General features: G+C 39.0%; 2 protein-coding genes across 2 annotated transcripts; one reads left to right on the forward strand and one right to left on the reverse strand.

Annotated features, from left to right (window-relative positions):
* The first annotated feature begins 7,545 nt into the window (after positions 1 to 7,545).
* On the forward strand, positions 7,546 to 12,850 carry bckdha (branched chain keto acid dehydrogenase E1, alpha polypeptide). Its single transcript, XM_004075261.3, has 8 exons — positions 7,546 to 7,870; positions 9,810 to 9,986; positions 10,067 to 10,153; positions 10,220 to 10,328; positions 10,726 to 10,887; positions 10,959 to 11,165; positions 11,247 to 11,388; positions 12,155 to 12,850. Exons 1-8 carry the CDS (start codon positions 7,748 to 7,750, stop codon positions 12,498 to 12,500), a joined length of 1,353 nt encoding a protein of 450 aa, XP_004075309.1. The 5' UTR covers positions 7,546 to 7,747; the 3' UTR covers positions 12,501 to 12,850.
* On the reverse strand, positions 12,849 to 16,939 carry LOC101167058 (N-acetyllactosaminide beta-1,3-N-acetylglucosaminyltransferase 2-like). Its single transcript, XM_004075262.4, has 2 exons — positions 16,770 to 16,939; positions 12,849 to 14,576 (listed from the first exon to the last, which is right to left on the reverse strand). Exon 2 carries the CDS (start codon positions 14,440 to 14,442, stop codon positions 13,156 to 13,158), a length of 1,287 nt encoding a protein of 428 aa, XP_004075310.1. The 5' UTR covers positions 14,443 to 14,576; positions 16,770 to 16,939; the 3' UTR covers positions 12,849 to 13,155.
* Between the last annotated feature and the right edge of the window lie 1,907 nt (positions 16,940 to 18,846).

Raw genomic sequence — 18,846 nt, forward strand, 5'->3', positions numbered from 1 at the left:
AAATAACCAAAATATGTTATTGCAATAATTATCCAGCTGGAATAGCTATTGTCTTATTAGGATTCTGCTAAAGTTAAACAACTTTGGTTTATCCTTTATGTTTTTGCTAACTGTATCCATAAAAAAGGCTAATAATTTTTCTTTCATCTTGTTATTAATTGATTATAAGAACAGTTCTATTCAGACTTCAGAAAGAGTTTCCTTTCCTTTTTTTAGGAGATAATTTTATTATCATCTCATTGCTACAGGGTTATTTTTGTTTGTGAGAATGCACTGATGTCTTTTGTCCACTAGAGGCCGCCAAAGCGTTTGTTGTCAGACAAGATCACATTCAGCAGGAGGATAAATGAAGTGAAAACAAAATGTCAATCCGAAATCAAAAGTAAAATCTGGGGTTTGCCTTCTGCTATTGAGGGTTTCTGTTTATATTTATGTTACAGCAGGAACACAGAGTGGTTCTTTACCTGAATTTTAAACAGAACCACCCTCCAATTTGTGGAAAACACACATCATGTCTGCATCTTTCTTCGCCTGCTGCCCAGCATGACATATGTTCAACTCCAGGAAAAGAAAAACACAATACCGGTACACACAGCTGGTCCTTTTGACCAGTTTGACAAAAACATAAGCAGTCACTGGAAAAGTTCCACACCAGAAACACATTTATGGCAGTAATAGGCGGTAAAAACCAAAGGAAAATTATGTAATTTGTTCAAATTAAACTATGATTAAGGAACTTTTTGTTGAATCTGCACTTTGATTTTATATGTGTCATTAAAGAGAATCCAGTCTAAGAACTGAGATGTGTAGTAATTATTCTCTTTTTTGTTCAATTTTTTAACAACCTTTTGAAAAAAAAGAGCAATTTAATTGTTTAATTTCTGCATCTTTTTACTTTTTGAAGTAGATTAAAGAGGAAGGAACTAGTTATTGTGAGACAGGGATATTTGTCAAATGTAAACACTTTGCTTATTAAAGAAATGTATAACCATCAGCAGGTATTTCAGATTTCTATACATATTTTCTATTATACTTTAAACATACAGATGCATTAAAAGAACACAAAGCAAAAGTTTTCGGGTTTCAAAATAGAACATAAATAAAACAGAATGCTCAGTTGATCCGTTCTTTAGAAGCAAAACACAAATTCTACAAATAAATTCTAATGTTTTCAAGTTTTATAGAACAAACATAACAACATAACATGGACAAACATTGTTGTCATCATCCTGTGAATAAGCTAGGAACTAAAAGCAATTCTCAGAATTTCTTTTCTTAGTTTAGACTGTCTGACCTTTGTTGTTTTTGCTGGAGAATGATTGTTTATTTCAGTCTGAGATTGAACATGTTTGGTGGCTCTGCTTCTGATGTAAAAAAAAAAAAAAGGTTGATAATATTTCCTGATTTTGTTTTCCTGTTTTTTTCATGTTTTTTGTCGGATTTTAAATACCTGTAATACCTTCACACAAGGGCCGAAATGTAATTTTTCTGTCACCGGTCAAGTTGGCCCAGTAGATTTTCTTATTCTACCGGACCAACTTGACCGTACCTCACTATTTCAAACAGATTAACCTTCTACCTTCTGAATTGTATTTAAGGAAATTAAATTGCATAAAAGTTATTTAGGTATGAACACTTCTTTATTGTCATCTAACTGTAAACTGGCTGCAGTGGAGGAGGAGCGTTCCATGTGCGTTTATTACTAAAGCTCTGCAGCTACTTCGCGCTTTATTATTTGAGCTTAAAATAAGATACATCAAGTTTTTTGCAGCAACATATCATCCCTATTGGTGTGATAGAACCACTCATCATTTTACTGATGAGTGTGTTGAACTCACCAGCTTTCTAAAAGAAGAAGTGTTTAAAAAAAAATTAAAAAACCTTGAAAATATAATGTCATTCTTTTTAAATAACTGCAAACATGTCCGTGTTGCATCACATCTGCAATCCTTCTTTTTATCTGTTGATTTTCTAAAAGGGTTTATCTCTTTTCTTCTTTTTTTGCACCGAGTCATAATAATTTTTATTAATAAATCTGTGCCGCATTCCTGTCTGTGGCACACCTGTTTCTGCATTCAGGTGAATGTGAGCGTGTTGGTCTGGATGGTACAAAACCTTTGTTCCACCTGTGTATTCTTGCTTTTGTGGAGCGTCATCTGGAGTTCACACACCCACAGAGCTGCAAACTAAAAATGCTACCCTCGCTGATCTTGAATTCACCCGTGTTATGCGCCAGGTTCGCGCTTTAACCACACAATCCCCCCCTTATTTCAATTAACAACAGCAGTTGAGCAGACGATGGTGACAGCTAATTTCCCCGCCGTCCGGCTTATCCCCTTAGGAATCACCACAGCAAAGCAGCTTTCACTGATTTCCTCAGTTTGTTTGGCAGAGAGTTTTCACGCCGGATGCCCTTCCTGACACTACCCTGTATTTTCGAGACACAGCAGCGCAAAGGACCCAAACTGGAATTTAAGCTTATTACATGGTGACCAGCAAATACATATTCAAACTATTATCTACTTACCTTTAAATGTGCGATTAATAGAGAATATGGTTACCGTGGAGGTTACTCTGAGCTCTTATTTTGGTTTCCTACCATTGGAACTGGCATTCAGATATTTTTTTTACTACAGCCATCGACAAACATGGCGGTTAAATCTCAGATTAGACTCCAAGAGTTCATCCAAACCTGCTTAATCCCTTTCTGGGTCACGGGGTTGCTGGAGCCTATGCCACCTGGGCAAAGATGGGGTTCACCCCAAAGAGGTGGCAAGTCTGTCCCAGGGCCACACAGTCACACCTCAGAAACTATTTAGAATCACCAATGAACCTATGTTTTTGTTTTTGTATTCATATTATGGGTGGAAGCTGGAAATGTCCACGGAGAACGGATGCAAACTCCAGCTGGGGATTCTTGATGTGAGATGAGAGCACTAAGCAGTTCACCACTGTGCAGCATTAGAATGTTCAATAAAATATAAAATGATTTCAGTCAGAAAAAGACTCAGATGAAAATGTGCACCATTCAAGCATCTAAATTCTGAGAAAATCTGAATGAAAACTAATTAGTGAAATTTTTTTAGACATTTTAGTTTCTGATTCGCGTTGATTATGGTCACTGCGCAGGTGTTGCCGCTTGGGGGCTTTCTTTTCAATTATTAAGTAGGATTTTCCTGACAGTTTCCTCAGTGTTTCGGACCTAAATGAACCAAAACAGGTTCAACAAGTCGAGGGTAAACGCTGACTCATTAATATCTCACTGTAAGTGCTGTCCTAGGTACATTAACATCGGGAGTTGGGTCATCTAGACCCACTAGACAGTGCTCTGAACCTTTTTTCTTCAATGATTTGTGATCTTCACTGGTGTCCATGGATTACATGAAATCTTTCCACCTTCATCCACCTTTGTCATGGTAGGGAGAACACGTCAATGTAAGGGTGGGGTCATCTAAGATAGCACAAGGGTTACGACAAAAGAGTGAAATGTACTTTTTTTGTGGACCAATGGAAGACTTTCTTTGAATCAATCCGAACAAATGTTCACCTTGTTTCCCGGCAGAAGTGCCTTGATGGCTTCATTATATCCATAAGAGTCACCGGATCATTGCTGGAAATGTGAACCTGTTCATCCTTGGGTTTAGTGAGGCAACATGACCTCTTCCCTTTTGTCAGTCTTCTCTGAGGAAAATTACCGCCTGTGTTTACATACCGCTGTTGGCTTTGGAGCAGCCTCGGGAGGCTGATAACCAACGCAAAGAAACACAATGAGTTCCTATTGTAGCAGGAAACTGCGATCAACGCCGTCACGCCTACGTTTGTGGGGAACGTAAACATCTTGACAAGAGATAAGAGCAAGTCTGGACCAAGAGATAATCAAAGTGATCTCACCACAATCAAACTGTCCATTTCTAGTTTTGAACCCTAAACTCTTGAGGAGCAAGACCAACTGGGAGGAAATAGTAGTAGGCAGTAGGCCACTGAGGCCTTCCCATCCAACAGGCCGGCTTCAGAAATTCCATTCAGGTGAGACACCAGGCATGACCTGAAGGGGCGGTTCCTTCAAGGTGCTTCATGCCTGGACCGCCACAGCCAGTCATGGCTCTCTCTCTCTTTGGTGCCCAGCAGATTGCATCCTGCTCAACCCTCATTCATTCCAAGCACAACAGCTGAGCTCTGAGTCTACTAAGCAGCTAAATCTGAGCGCCTGGGATGCATCAGGCATCTCCAGCATCACTGTCATCATCTCAAGGTGCTTGAACATTTTGCCCAATAAGACCTGTTGTTTTTTTAAATGTTTTGTTTAACCCTGCTTTGCAGCTGAACTTGCCAACAACAGCAAATGTAACAAGGTGGAAATGAAAAGAAAAACAAAATGTCTTCCACCACCAAAGCTACAGTAACTCTGATCAGCTGGAAGCATAGAAATAAACAATTTAAAAAATACAAACAGTCACATTCAACAGTAAAATGATTGCCTATTCAATTTCAAATTGATTTTAAAATTGAACCACTGGTTTTTAGAGCCTTGCATGGTCAAACCTCGACTTACGTCTAACTCCTCATACTCTTATGCCCAATCCTTGAGGTCTTCCGACCAACATCTCTTAGGCGTTCCAAAAACCCACTTTAAGAATGGAGGAGGTCTCCCTTTTCAAGCTGTCGCTCCTCGTCTTTGGAGCTCCCTCCCGCCGCGTCAGATGGATTCCTTTGAGAGTCAAGACGTTTTTATTCAGAAGAGCTTTTAGTTGATTTTACTCAGTATTTTTTTTAAATTTTATTTAGATTTTCAGTAGGCCTTGTTAATATTTGATATCTGTGTTTGGTTTGATTTTATGCCATCTTGTTGTAAAGCACTTTGTGATGCTTTCTGTGAAAAGTACTACAGAAATAAAGATTATCTATTTTATTCTATTCTATTCTATTCTATTCTATTCTATTCTATTCTATTCTATTCTAAAATCAATGTAAAAGGCTGTCTGGTGGTTTTATGAAGTTTTCTGGTTTTCAAAGAGGAATTATACAATTGTATTGCCACAGGAAGGAAAGACCTACTGTGGTGCTCAGTCTTGGTCAAGGAAATTCTTAGTTTTTCTAAGATGTGAAGCCATGATCTGAGCTTATCCCAAACACGCAAGACGTCATTGAGGAAAACGGTCAGAGATAATGGACTTGTATATCACGCACCATTTCCTGTATCGCCAATAAACCTTAACTGGTTTTTCTTTTCCTTATTGAAGTGTCTTGAGGACCCACGCAGACCAGCAGGAGAGTTTCAGAATGTTCAGACCTTCAGGATCTAACTTTTCTTAAATAAACAAAAAAATAAACAGCAAAATTCTCAACTTTGTATCGTGGCCTAAATCAACGAGACAGCCTGGATGTTCATTTGAAGGTTTCTGTCTCTTTGATTTTGCTTCAACAAGATGATTTACCGTCAAATAATTTGCCTAAATTTTTCAGTGGCTAAAAATTTGTTTTTTTTTTTATTGCAGAGACACATGTAGGGATTCTTTTCTATTTTCACAGTTTCTGCTTTCATTTTTGAAACGTTTCATTTGTTTGAGACATTCTGTGGCTGTTTCAAAGTTAAACCTGCACTTTTGCTCAATTATTTCATTGTAAACAATTAAACAAATCACAATGTTTGAATAGGTCTTAGTAAGAAATAATGTTGTAGTGTTCATGAAAACAGTGTTGGATCTGAATCACTGTGGGCCGGTCAAATCAAAAAAATAGATGAACAAAATGCAAACACACAAGGGAATGTTGTCACTTGGCCGTCTTCTCCAAAGCTCCACCCAAATGGTTTAGAAATTCAGCACCTCGGGCCTGGGCAGCCCTCCTGTGAAAGACGACGTGTCTTTCTCGGAAACGAGCCACCGAGGTCAGAACACCGCGCCCCGGACACAGACAGAGGGTCGCTGCTCACCTGTCTCTGTTAAATGTTACATGTGCTGCTGTTGGATGGAGGCACTCAGCTGTTACTTGACTTTAACACATTTAAAAAAAAAGAAAATAGTTTACAGGAAATCCAAAAAGAGCACACCAATCTGATTTCAGGTACCTAACAGCAGGTGACCTCAGCCGCTCACCTTGAACCTTCAGGTGCTTCAGGTGCTCCACTTCCTCAGCTGGGATCCCGCATGGCTCCCTCCACAGCTGCCGATCTGGTAAAACCAGATCGGCAGTGAGTAGAGGCCACCGCTCCTGTGGCGTTGCTGTCAACAAACGTTGTTCCTTTGTCATCAGCAGAAATCTTCCTTCCCTGCATCTTCTTCTTTTAACCCTATGATCCATTCTGACAAAATAAAGCTTCTCCACATGTTCAAGCTCAAGGATGGCATCACACCTGGACTGCACATGCAAGTGATTCCATTGTCACAGTTGGCACAGCACATACAACACAGAAAAAAATGAATACATTTTAGAAACACAGTTCATTTTTTATTTGTCTGTTTAATGAAAATTATAAAAAAAGAAATGAAGTTGTCATCTGTAAAAAATAAATGCTTTTATTCTTATTTTCTTCCTGCAGATTGCAACCAGGTACTAAAATAAAAGTAACATTTATTCAGGAAAATACATTTTTTACTTCTACTTAAATGAATTAGTGCTAAAAACGTTCATTTTGCTGAATTTTTATTTCCCTATTTGGATACACATTTACCCTCTTTTTAGGATATAAAAACAGAACTGTACAGATGTAGGATAATTAGTCATGAATTGATTGGAAAATACATTTACTTACACATAAATCCGCATACATATGAAGAATTCCATAATACTTACTCTTAATCAGAAATAGACAAATTAGCACTCATACCAAACCATGTCCCAAACTTACTCTCTGTATTTGATTATTTTTGTAAATATGACTTGTTTGTATAGTTTGTATATTATTATTTTTTACATCTATAATAGCTGTTTGCACCATGAAGGAATGCAATTTCATCTGTGCTGTATAGCGCGTATTTCACAATAAAGCTGACTCAAACTTATTCATACAGCATATGGCACAAAATTATTTATTAGGTTTTTCAAACGTAGTTTATTTAATTGCTTGAAAAGGAATGGGAGTGAAGCCAATTTACATAGCCCCCCCCCCCCCCCCATGATGCTTTGCTTAATTTTTCTGTCTTTGTAATAATTAAAACTACTCTTTTATCGTTATCCAGTTCTTAACTTCTGATCAATTATTTATACCTTACCATCACAATTACTTAAAACGAAAGTACTTTTCTTGAAGCAGTTTTATTTTAGTCATCATTGAGATTACTAAATTTGTTTTTACTTAATCTAACACCTTTTAATACTTTATAGGTCACAGGAGGATTTGATTACTAATTACATGAAAATGATCATAAAGTCCATGTATGTTTATGATAAAAAAAATTGTTTTAACACACACACACACACACACACACACATATCAAAGGAGGTGGGAAGTATGAATAATGAAATGAAATTAATAAAAAATACATTTGAATAATCCAAATAATCCAAACAAAATTAGTTTATTTCAAAATAAAACTAGTTTTATTTCAAAATAAAACTAGTCTTATTTTGAAAACGTCACAGCTTAGTGCATATTGTGTCTAACTTGGCGGCTCTTTTAAAGCGACCGGGCCTGGGATGTGTGATTATTTATGAGAGTATATAACATTTAAGAGTCAGTCGGTGTAGCTCGTGCAAATCTATTCCGTTTTTTTCAACCGATTGTCTCCTCCGTCGAGAGTCCACATCGATGGCGGCCGTTGTTGTTAGCAGCATGATGGGTAAAATGTACGGGCTGTGTTTCCATGCTGTTCGTCAAACAGCTGGACTAAAGGCACCCTGGCTCCTTCATCGCAGAGCCTTCAGAATCAGCGTAAGTTTGAAACTGTTGGATTGGTTGTGTTTTGGGTGACTCCCAATAAATAACCTGCAAGGTCGATGATGAAGCTAGCAGGTCCTGCTGAGGTTATCTGCTAGTGTCTTGCTAGCAACAGAGAGATCATTCAAAATGTATCATTTCCGCGTTGTCACAGCAGATAATCTTATAATATAATCTGTAAGTGACTTGTTACGAGAAGGTTAATGCACATTATGTTGCTACTAAAAGTAAAGAGGAACGCATCTTTAATTTAAGTTATCGCGATGATTAGTTAGCTAGCTAGTCATGCTAGTGAGAGTTCACAAACAAGTGTTTTATTCATAAAATAATACTTCATTAATGTAGTCACGTGCTCGACAGATTGACGCAAAGCTGTCTATATTTTAGTAAAACTTTATGCATTAACCCTAACGGCAATGCTGGTGTCAGGGAGGCGTAATGTGTATTTGTTTTGGTTTACCCAGCCGGTTAGCATTTTAGCTAGCTTCAATTCTATTGGTGGACGCCGGGGGTGTGGGAAGGCATCCTGCGCGGTGACCACTTTCAGTGCACCCAAATAAACATATATTATTTTAAATGGTCTAATTTGGTACTCATCGGGGAAGTTTGTGTGGCTGAATCTCACGGGTTTTTAGTGAAGAACATGTGCCAACTTGGCTACACTTTAAAAAGATCACAATTTGGAAAATAGCACAATAATTTGTAATTAATGTACAACCAGGTGCATTATATTCGCATTATGATGTGATGTTTTACCAAGTAGTAATGAAACAGTGTATGAGAGGGAACCAGTGGTGCATTTATTATACATCGTCTCCTGCTGATCTGGAGTCAGGTTGCCCAGGCAACATTCTGAGCAGAGATGCCCAGAGCTCCCTCACAACAGAAACTTCCTGGTTCTCCTCCCCCACAAAGGTGCCAGCCAAGAGACCGTCTGTCCTGGGTATTCCTGGGTATTCTCCAGGACCTAACCCTGGTGGAACATACCTGGAATACCTCACCAGGGAGGCATCCAAAAGAGATGCCTAAACCTCCTCATTTGGCCTTTCTTGCATCATATTTTGATGTAGATCTTTTCTACTTAATAAGAACATACCCAATTGTTTAGTAATTAAAAATCAACGTAAATATTTGCAGGAAACACAAATACACAGAATCCATCCATTCAATCATTCATTCATTCATATATGAATAGTCCAATCAATCGTAGAAAAACACAAAACAATAAAAGATGCAGTGCCAAGAGAATATAAGAGTTGAAAAAAAGTCATACATTTTGTTTTTAAAAAGGCAGAAATAGAAAAATACAAAAATAACAGTAGTAAAAAAATATTAAATGAAAGAAGTAAAAGTATTAAAAAGTAAAGAATATAAGTTGGCTAAAAGAACAGAAAATAACTTTTCTAGTGTTTCCACATATACGACTGAGAGTCTATGGTACTATTAAATAAATAAATAAATTAAGTTGTATTTATAGCTTGCAGCTGTAACTTTAATTATTTAATTTCTTTTATAAAATACAAATTTCCAGGAGACAATAACCTGAAATTCTTCACATTTTGGAGCTAACAGTTTGATTAGAAATTAATTGTATAACTTACTTAAAGCATTCTCCTTAAGTACATAATTTCTCTGAAAAGATTTTCTAAGATAAACGTTTGAAGCTAAGTTCATGACCTTTTCTCGGGACTGACATAGGCGTAAAAAAATGCAAAGCAACAAACATCACGGTTGATTACATCAGCAGTTCTTCAAAGTTCAGCGAGGACGGAGCTAAAGAGCACTGAAAATATTCTTAGCAAAGGTCATGTTTTGTAGCCTTTAAAAAAAAAAAGGCGTTGTTTGGTGTTGAAGCAGATTAGACAGACATGCATGCGGAAAGCGCAGCAATCATTTATCAATGATCAATAACGGCCGGTATTGAACCCGCCAGGCTGTGCACCGCCAGCAGCCTTTTGACTCGTCCTTGGAGAAGCCTCAGTTCCCTGGAGCCTCGGCGGACTTCGTGGACCACCTGGAATTCATCCAGCCCAATGTCATCTCTGGGATCCCGGTGTATCGTGTGATGGACAGACAGGGGAACATCATCAACCCTTCTCAAGACCCTCAGGTCTGCCAGCTTCCCAATTAACCAGAGAGGATGTCTCTATGAGCTAAAACTGGAGTGTTTTTTTTCTATTTCGTTCTCAGCTCTCCAAGGAGACAGTTTTGAACTTTTATCAGAAGATGACGATGCTGAACACAATGGACCGGATTCTTTACGAGTCCCAGAGACAGGTACCCGGACCTTCCTGCGTTTCGAACCGCCTAAAGTGAAAGTTTAAACCGACGTTTGCCTTTCAGGGACGAATCTCCTTCTACATGACCAACTATGGAGAGGAGGGCACACACATAGGCAGTGCTGCTGCCCTTGAGCCAACCGACATGGTATTTGGTCAATATAGAGAAGCTGGTAAGCATCAGATTAGACGTTAACTTCCTCTTTGTGAGGTGAATTTCCCTCCCGATTCCAGACTTGTATTCTGCAGCCTGTGGGATGCCATGCAAAACTGGACGTTTGATGCTTAGTTCTCGTTCAAAGCTCCGTACCAAGCTGTTGTAGCTGTTTGTTTGCATTGTGCTGTTGCAGCAAACTTTGCCTCACTTGTATAGAGAACATCAAATCATCTGAAAATACTTCTTTTGAAAGGATATTCTTGTGCTACTTTTCTGATGAAGAAACTAAGCTCAAATGTGCTTTTCTGTGTATTTTTTTATTCCAATAGATGGTATAAAAACCTATAAAACTGCTTCAGTCAACTTGCCGATGTGAGCCACAAAGTGAGACAAAACGTCTTTGTGTCCAACAGGAGTGCTGATGTACCGCGGTTTTCCCCTGGATCTCTTCATGGCTCAGTGTTACGCCAACGCCGATGACCTTGGGAAGGGCCGCCAGATGCCGGTCCACTACGGCTGCAAAGACCTCAACTTCGTCACCATCTCCTCTCCGCTGGCGACGCAGATCCCTCAAGGTGAGCTGCCGTTTTGGTTTTCCGCTCTGCGAGGATGCGCCGGCGCTGACGTTCTCCTGCGTCGTTCCCAGCCGCCGGAGCTGCGTATGCACTCAAGAGGGAGAACCTGAACCGCGCGGTCATCTGTTACTTTGGCGAGGGTGCGGCCAGCGAGGGGGACGCACATGCTGGCTTCAACTTCTCCGCCACCTTAGAGTGCCCGCTGATCTTTTTCTGCCGCAACAACGGCTATGCCATCTCAACCCCCACCAATGAGCAGTACCGAGGAGACGGCATTGGTGAGACTCGGCACAGGATGACAACCCTTAAGTTTGTTTGTTTTTCTGCTTCACTCTGCCTGTCGTTCTGTTGTTGAACAGCTGCTCGGGGTCCCGGTTACGGCATGCTATCCATCCGCGTTGACGGCAACGATGTGTTTGCCGTGTACAATGCGACAAAGGAAGCGCGGCGCAGGGCGGTGGCCGAGAACCAGCCCTTTCTGATCGAGGCCATGACCTACAGGTTAGTTCAGAACCCGTTCTTCCAAGAAGATGAGCGAAGAGCATCTCCAGTGTTCCGGGCTTGTAATTTTAAGCGATTATGTGAAACACATTCAAAGTTTCATTTGAAATTCTTGCGACAAGTCCTCTTTAGTGTCTACAGTGCCAATCGTGTAAAGTTGACCTCGTCAATTCAGTCTCAGCCGTGCAGCTGGATTTAGAGTCAGACTCCAGTTCAGACGAGGAAAACAAAGACGTTCGTGGATCGTTATCTACATAACAAATACAATCTTTTTCAAAGAGCATTTTTTTCATAATACTTGAATGTAAAAAACTCAGAAATGCAAATTTAAGCTGAATTTTCTTTATGTATGTCCTCCATCATCAGAAAAATGCCTGGAAACGTAAAAAACAACACAATTTTCATCAGAGTGGGTCTTGATACCTGCTGTTTATTTTTTATCTTCTTATGTTTGACTTTGAACACCCAGAAGAAAATTGTTCTTGGGTTCTTCAGAATATCTTTTACATTTCTTCTGTCAGAACCTGAAATAGTTTTTTATGTTTTTGATGTCATTAGAGTTTTGTTGCTTTTTGTTTCTCTGAACACATTGAAACTTTTTACGCCCGGGGCAAAGTCTGAGCCGTTTTCTAATTTGTTTAACTGTCTATAAAGAGGACTAGTAAAAACACGCATTCCAAGAAAAGATGAAGTGTCGGAGAACTCAAGAGCTAACCTGTGGGTGTTATTGAAGTCGAGGGTTCATTTATTTGGTCTGTGTCATCAGAATCGGTCACCACAGCACCAGCGACGACAGCTCTGCCTACCGCTCGGTGGACGAGGTGAACTACTGGGACAAGCAGGACCACCCCATCTCCAGACTGAGACACTACATGACGGCCCGCGGCTGGTGGAGCGAGGACGACGAGCGCAGCTGGCGGAAGCAGTCCCGCAAAACCGTGATGGAGGCGTTTGAGCGGGCCGAGCGGCGCCTGAAGCCCAACCCCGAACTGCTGTTCACCGACGTGTACCAGGAGATGACGCCCGGCCTGAGCAGGCAGAGGGACTCCATGTGGCGGCACGTGCAGCAGTACAAAGAGCACTACCCAGTCGACCAGTACGAGAAGCAATGAGCAGTAGGACAGGTTTTCTGTGGAATTCTGGGAGTGGGGACTGAGACGAGCCGCAGCCTGACGGAAAGCTCCCGTAGATACCAGTTCACCCACTTTGTTTGGTGCCTTAAAAAGAAAAAAAAACTTTTAAACAGGAAATATCTTCCATAATAATAAAACATGCCCAAACAAAACACTGACAGTAAATATGCAAAAAACATGTTTAGGTTCCCCTGTCTTGGTTCCTCAATAGCTGGTGTAGCTATTTGTTTTTTTATAACTGTACTCTTTTCAGAATGCTGCGTTTTTAGATCATCTGGTTACCATGGAGATAGTACGTCTGTTTTGTTGAAAATAAAGCATAAAGTGTTTGTTGTTGTGATTTTTAATTGACGTTTCAGCTTATTGAATTCTGATAAGACTTACAGGAACATTTACAGAGAATATATATATATATGTAATAAAAATATATACATAAAATAAAAACCGTAAAAGCAGCAACTAAGAAAAAGCAAGTTGTGCCGTGTTCCCATGAGTCTTTAGGGCTGCAGGTTTTGGAAAAATAAATAACTTCTTGCTAATATTTTTCCAAGGCAGGGCAAAGTTTCTCAGTTTTTTTCCCTCCCCTTCTACTTAAGTTACAAGCCCCGCAGCTATCCTTGCCTTCATGTGCAGCTCAACAAGTCAACATGGGGCTGTGAATGCCCCGCCACAGCTTCTTGGTCTGCTGCGGCGAGCGCTGGTGCACCAGCATCAGGTGTTTGTGCACACAGACATTGCTGCGGTCCTGCTCTTTGATGTCAAAGGTCTGAAAGCCTTCGTGTGCGACGGCGGAAATCCCCAACGCCTTGGCGCACATTCCGAAGTAAACGTCATCGATGGGGTAGAAGGGGAGGACCCGGGAAACCGAGTACAGGGGCTGCAGCAACCCCCCTGAGAAGATGAAGCCGCCTCCACCCGCGTAAGCGGGATAAGCGCCGTCGTAGAAGCTCATGGGAATGTAGTATTTGCTTCTTGGGTCCCTGAGGGGGCTCGCCGTGCTTATGACGTGTCCGACGTATAGGTTTTCTGTTTTGGAAGCATCTAAAGACTTTAGGTAGTTGAGCAGCCCCGGGGTGTTGACGAAGACGTCATCGTCCCCGCTGAAGATGAAGGAGACCTGGGGGCAGTTTTTCAGCGTCCACTGGAGGAAGACCTTCATCTTGAGGGTCAGGTTCAGGAAGGACTCGTGGAAATCCCACTGCAGTATGTCCCCAAAGCGCTCTGCTTCGTACGACAGCAGGGCGCTCATGTCGGGGTCGTCCTGGGTGGAGTTGCCCAGCAGGAAGAAGGTGCGCACCGTCAGTCCACCGTGGTGCACCCCCTCCCGGCCCCACGTCTCCCGCACCGTCTGCCGCTGCTCGAAGTTTCTGGGGCTGGATTTGATGGCCAGCAGCAGGAAGGTCTGGTTGTACTCCTTCCTGTTGGCGGCGACGCACTTGTTGGGCTGGTCGATCAGAATGGGGGGGGACTTGCAGGTCATGCCACGCACAAACGTCTGAAGCAGAGGAGGGTAGGAGCTGAAGTCGTGGATGTTGAGTTGCAGGAGCTCCTGGTTCTCCACCCTGCAGAGAGACCAGGGAGACTCCCTTGCGAAGGAGTAGTCGCCGTCGTCCAAACCCTTCAGGGCCGTGTGCATCAAACGGTTCCAGTACGCTTCGTTTTTGGGGATCATCTCCCTTAGATCCTTAGACACCGACACAGTCTGTAAAACGGCCGTGGACATCTCTGCGGTGGTGAAGCTGGTGTGCTCATGGGTGGATTTGAGCTGCCCCTCGGGGTCATGACCCCTGCGCAGCCTCTGGGAGCCCTCCTCTGTGGAGATAACTGTGTTCGCTGGCTCCAAGTTCAGAGTGGAGTAGATGAAGATGACCAGCACGCAGAAAACCAAAACCATGGCAGTGTAGGCTCGGACACGTTTCATTGGCTCGGGGTGGGGTAAGCAAATCTGGGCGGAGAATGGTTCTAAAAATGGATCTTCTTTCAGGGGAAGGGTGGTGCGAGGCTCTGGCTCTCAGGTTACAGGCTCTCAGCCAGGAGGTGACACTCTGGATGCACCTGCCAACAGGAAAAACACGCGTAACCATACACTTTACTACTGCACAATACAAACCGCCTGCAGCAGCAACTTTAACATTGGGAGTTGGGTCATCTAGACCCACTAAACAGTGCTCTGAACCTTTTTTCTTCAATGATTTGTGATCTTCACTGGTGTCCATGGATTACATGAAATCTTTCCACCTTTATCCACCTTTGTCATTGTAGGAATAACATGTCAAAGTTAGGGTGGGGTCATCTAAGATAGCAGAAGGGTTGCGACAAAAGAGTGAAATCTACTTTTTTTGTGGACCAAAGGATATAGCACAAGGGTTAAATAAGCTTACAGGAATAGTGAAAACCCAATTTATGAATAGATTGAACTGAACACTTCAAGATTCTTGTTTCAATCTGCTCAATCTGCGTTTGTGTGCTCAATATTTTCAGAAATGTTATTGATTTTATATTTATGACCCTCTGCAAATCACACAAAAAAAAAACATTTGCCAAACATTTGTTGGTAAAATTAAAGTAAAATTAGACAAAAATCCCAACACAAACTGGACAGTGATTTGAAAATAATATAGGTTATCTGTTAAAGTCAACTAAATTAAATTTTTATGGAGATGTGTAAATGGGCTGAATGCATTCAGAATGTATCCATTTATCTATCCAAATCACTTATGTGTAAAAAACATTGTACAAACATTTGCTAGTAAAATTTAAATAAAAAAACTAAAACTGGAAATTTATTTAGAAAAATAATGTAGTTTTGCTAAAAAAAATTCAGCTAAATGTGTTGAATTAACTTTTTATGGAAACGTTTAACACCTAAATGCTTTCAGACAATTTGACTGTGGTTTATTTTTTTCTATTCATGACTTTTTCTAAATCATTTTTATGTGTAAAAGACATTAAGATCTAAAGAAAATATAAACAGTAAATGTATTTAGAAATTGTGCAGTTTTTGCTAAACAAAGTCAGTTAAAGTCTGCTAAATTCCTTTCTATGGAAATGTATTAGTGCAAAATGCATTCAGAATATGACGATAGCTTATAGTTTTGCATCTTTGAACATTTCCAAAGGATTTATGTCTAAAAAGAAAGCTTAATATTATTTGCTGGTAAAATCTAAATAAAATAAAGCAAAAAGATTAAATACAGTACAAACAAGACAAATTATTTAGAAATTTTGTAGGTTAGCAAAAAAAAGTTAGTAATAATCTGTTAAAATTACTACTATAGAAATGTATTTAGTACTAAATGCATTCAGAATTTGATTCTAGTTCATTCTTGTCTATGACCTTTATCACTGTTATGTGTTTAAAACACATTTTACTAACATATGATGGTAAAGTTTTATTCAGTTAAGGAAAAACTAGATATAAACTGGAAATAATATAGTAATATAATATAGAAATAATATAGTTTTGCCAAACAAAATCAGTTAGAAAAACAAAATTCACTTGAATGGAAATGTTTATTAGCTGAATGCATTCAGACTATGTTTGTGGTTTATTTTGCTCCATTTATGTGATCCTGTCCAAAATCACTTTAGTGTTTAAAAACACATTTTACTTCAATTTGTTCAAATAAAATAAAGTGAAAATATTTAGAAATAATGTTGTTTTGCCAAACAAAGGTCAAGTTTATTATCTTTTATTTTATTTTTAGGGGGGGAAAAATACTGCTTACTTAAAGGAATGAAGATTTGAAACAAACCAAAGCTACAATTTCATCCCAATTATTAAAACCGGAATAAACTTGTTTCTGCAGTGTTAATGCCTTTTCTGAGTCTCAAACGGATCCAGAACCAGAACCAGAACCAAATCCTGACAGAATTTATGTTTAGAGATGACATATAATACAGTCTGGACGGAAATGACGAGTTTTGTTTAACTTTTAGAGCCAAAAATAAACGCATACATTCTAAATTCAGTGATAAATCTTTTTATAAAGTTTATTCGTGTTTATTACAGCAGAATAAATGAGCCCTTGGCGTTGAAAACAGGCTGTTAGTGTCAGAATCCACCGGGAAAACCGGCACATGAAACCCGCAGAGACCCACCTGAGACCTGCGGGTTCATGCGTAAACATGACGTTTGCGCAACAATTCATGCCATGACTCAACCCCTAATTTATGTTTTTAACATCATGCAACACCTCGTCTGACAAACGAAATCTAATTTAAAAAAAAATATGATTACAAACTTACCGAAAACACGAGGAGGTAGAGAAAAGAGGAAGAGATGCGCTCCAGTGTCTTTTCTTCCCGGTGTTTGTCACTGTTCTGATCCTGCATCATCTTTCAAAAATTCCCGGAAATCCGAAGAGTCCGCACCCGCACAGGTACGAGGGACATGCGCAACGCCGGGTCGGTGCGAGATTTAAAAGGAGGCTGAAGGCCACGCCCAGGAAGCTGACGTCACACAGGTTTGTTCCAACGGTTCGGTACCACCCCCTGACATTCTTGTTGTTCTTATTGACCATTGTTCTTGTCATACATATTTATTCTATTTGTTTTGAATAACAAAGTTTTAAAAGAAAAGGACCTGAAGGTTACTTCCTTTTGGTAGTACAGTAACTAAGAAATACAAAGATGGAGGCCTACAATCTATAGAATTTATAAACCTTAATGGCAAATTAAAAAAAAAACTGGTAAAAATCATTTATTAAAAATCAAAACAGTCTTTGGTTTTATTATTCCTGAAAAAATATTTTCCAACCTGGGAAGGATCTCATTTTTACTCAGTTGTGATTTTGACAGTAAGAAACTTCCCATTCAACTCTCATCTTTTCATCAGCAGGTTCTTCTACATTGGAAACTCATTTATAAACATAATTACAGTCCACACAACACTCCTCTATGGAAATGCCAATAGGTCACTATTAGAAACTAATCCCTGTTTTTTCCAAAATGGTTTGAAAATGGAATTTGGTCCTTAATGCATCTACTTAATGACAATGCTGCTCTCCTGTCTTTTGACGATTTCACATCTAAATATGGTTCACTTATAGAAAAGATTATTAAGGCCATCCCTCAAAATGTTGTAAAATTAGTTTCCGATCTGTTTCATAATGACATCTACAGATGGACACAATATATCAACAAACTTCCCAACCATCAAATCAGAGAATATTTTAACGAAACGTCCTTTCCCTACATCTCAAATCCAACTGATGTATCCCACTATTTTAATAATTTAGAAAAGAAACAAATACAAACTAAATATTTAAAACTTCCCATACCTCCTGAAGCCAAGGAAGTCCACTTAAAACCTTTTCAGGTAAATACCCTTCCAAGGAATTGCTTGGAAAGTGGTTCAGAATTCCGGAAAATTGTTGCCGTTTTTGTAATGATGACATTGAAACGACTGAGCATCTTTTCTTTGAATGTTTTTACTCTAATATGTTTTGGAGTATTATAAAAATTTCCATGTTTAGCAGACTTTTCTATTAAGGATATCGTTTTTGGGTTTATTTAACAAAATGAAAATCACAGATTTTAAATGTTATAATTATTTTGGATAAATTCTATATACACAAAAATCGATTCCTTAAAATCAAACCATCATTTCTTTACATTTGATAAATAACTCTGCTTTTTTTCATCTGTAAACTTTATGGACAATAAACTAACTATGGAACTTCAAAATATCATAGGTAACCCCTAAGTTATTGATCATTACAATGGCCATTTAACCCCTTTGTTTTATTTTAACCTTTTTTATTTAAGTTTGTATTTTTCAGTATTATTGTATATATATATATATATATATCTATATATATATATATATATATATATCTATATATATATATTTACATATATATATATATATTTTTTTTTTTTACTGTTTTTAATGTTAACATTTTTCTACACCTGTTGTAATTGTAACTTGTTGAATTCTTTTTACAACTGCCACAAAACTGTAAACCTTAAATGTTTTTTCAGTCAAAAAAATGTTTTAAATAGTTTTAAAAAATAAAATAAAAGAAATTCCTTTAGTTTCTGTTTCACTTCTAACAGTTGAACTCAAAAATCAAAGCTTTGTTCCAAGATCATTTGGTTTCTGTTCCATCAGCTTCTTTTTATTGGGCTAATTTTACATCTAACATTTAAGGGAAAAAAGTCTGGTCTTTACCATTAAAATTATCCTGAACAATCAGACTTATACACAGAGAAACACTACTTATCTAAATTTAAAGTTGACTTAAACACCAGTTGTACTTTCTGCCAGAAGCAACCTGAAACGTGCCCTCATTTATTCTGGTCTAGTGATTTCACTTACAAA

This window comes from Oryzias latipes, chromosome 13, assembly GCF_002234675.1.
Source record: "Oryzias latipes chromosome 13, ASM223467v1".
Classification (NCBI taxonomy): Eukaryota; Metazoa; Chordata; class Actinopteri; order Beloniformes; family Adrianichthyidae; genus Oryzias; species Oryzias latipes.

Bases quoted from the DNA above. Each gene is read 5' to 3' on its own strand.
- bckdha (XM_004075261.3), top strand. From the start codon at position 7,748: ATGGCGGCCGTTGTTGTTAGCAGCATGATGGGTAAAATGTACGGGCTG. The intron at 9,987-10,066 runs GTCTGCCAGCTT...TTTCGTTCTCAG, and splicing joins ACCCTTCTCAAGACCCTCAG to CTCTCCAAGGAGACAGTTTT. The intron at 10,888-10,958 runs GTGAGCTGCCGT...CGTCGTTCCCAG, and splicing joins GGCGACGCAGATCCCTCAAG to CCGCCGGAGCTGCGTATGCA.
- LOC101167058 (XM_004075262.4), bottom strand. From the start codon at position 14,442: ATGAAACGTGTCCGAGCCTACACTGCCATGGTTTTGGTTTTCTGCGTG.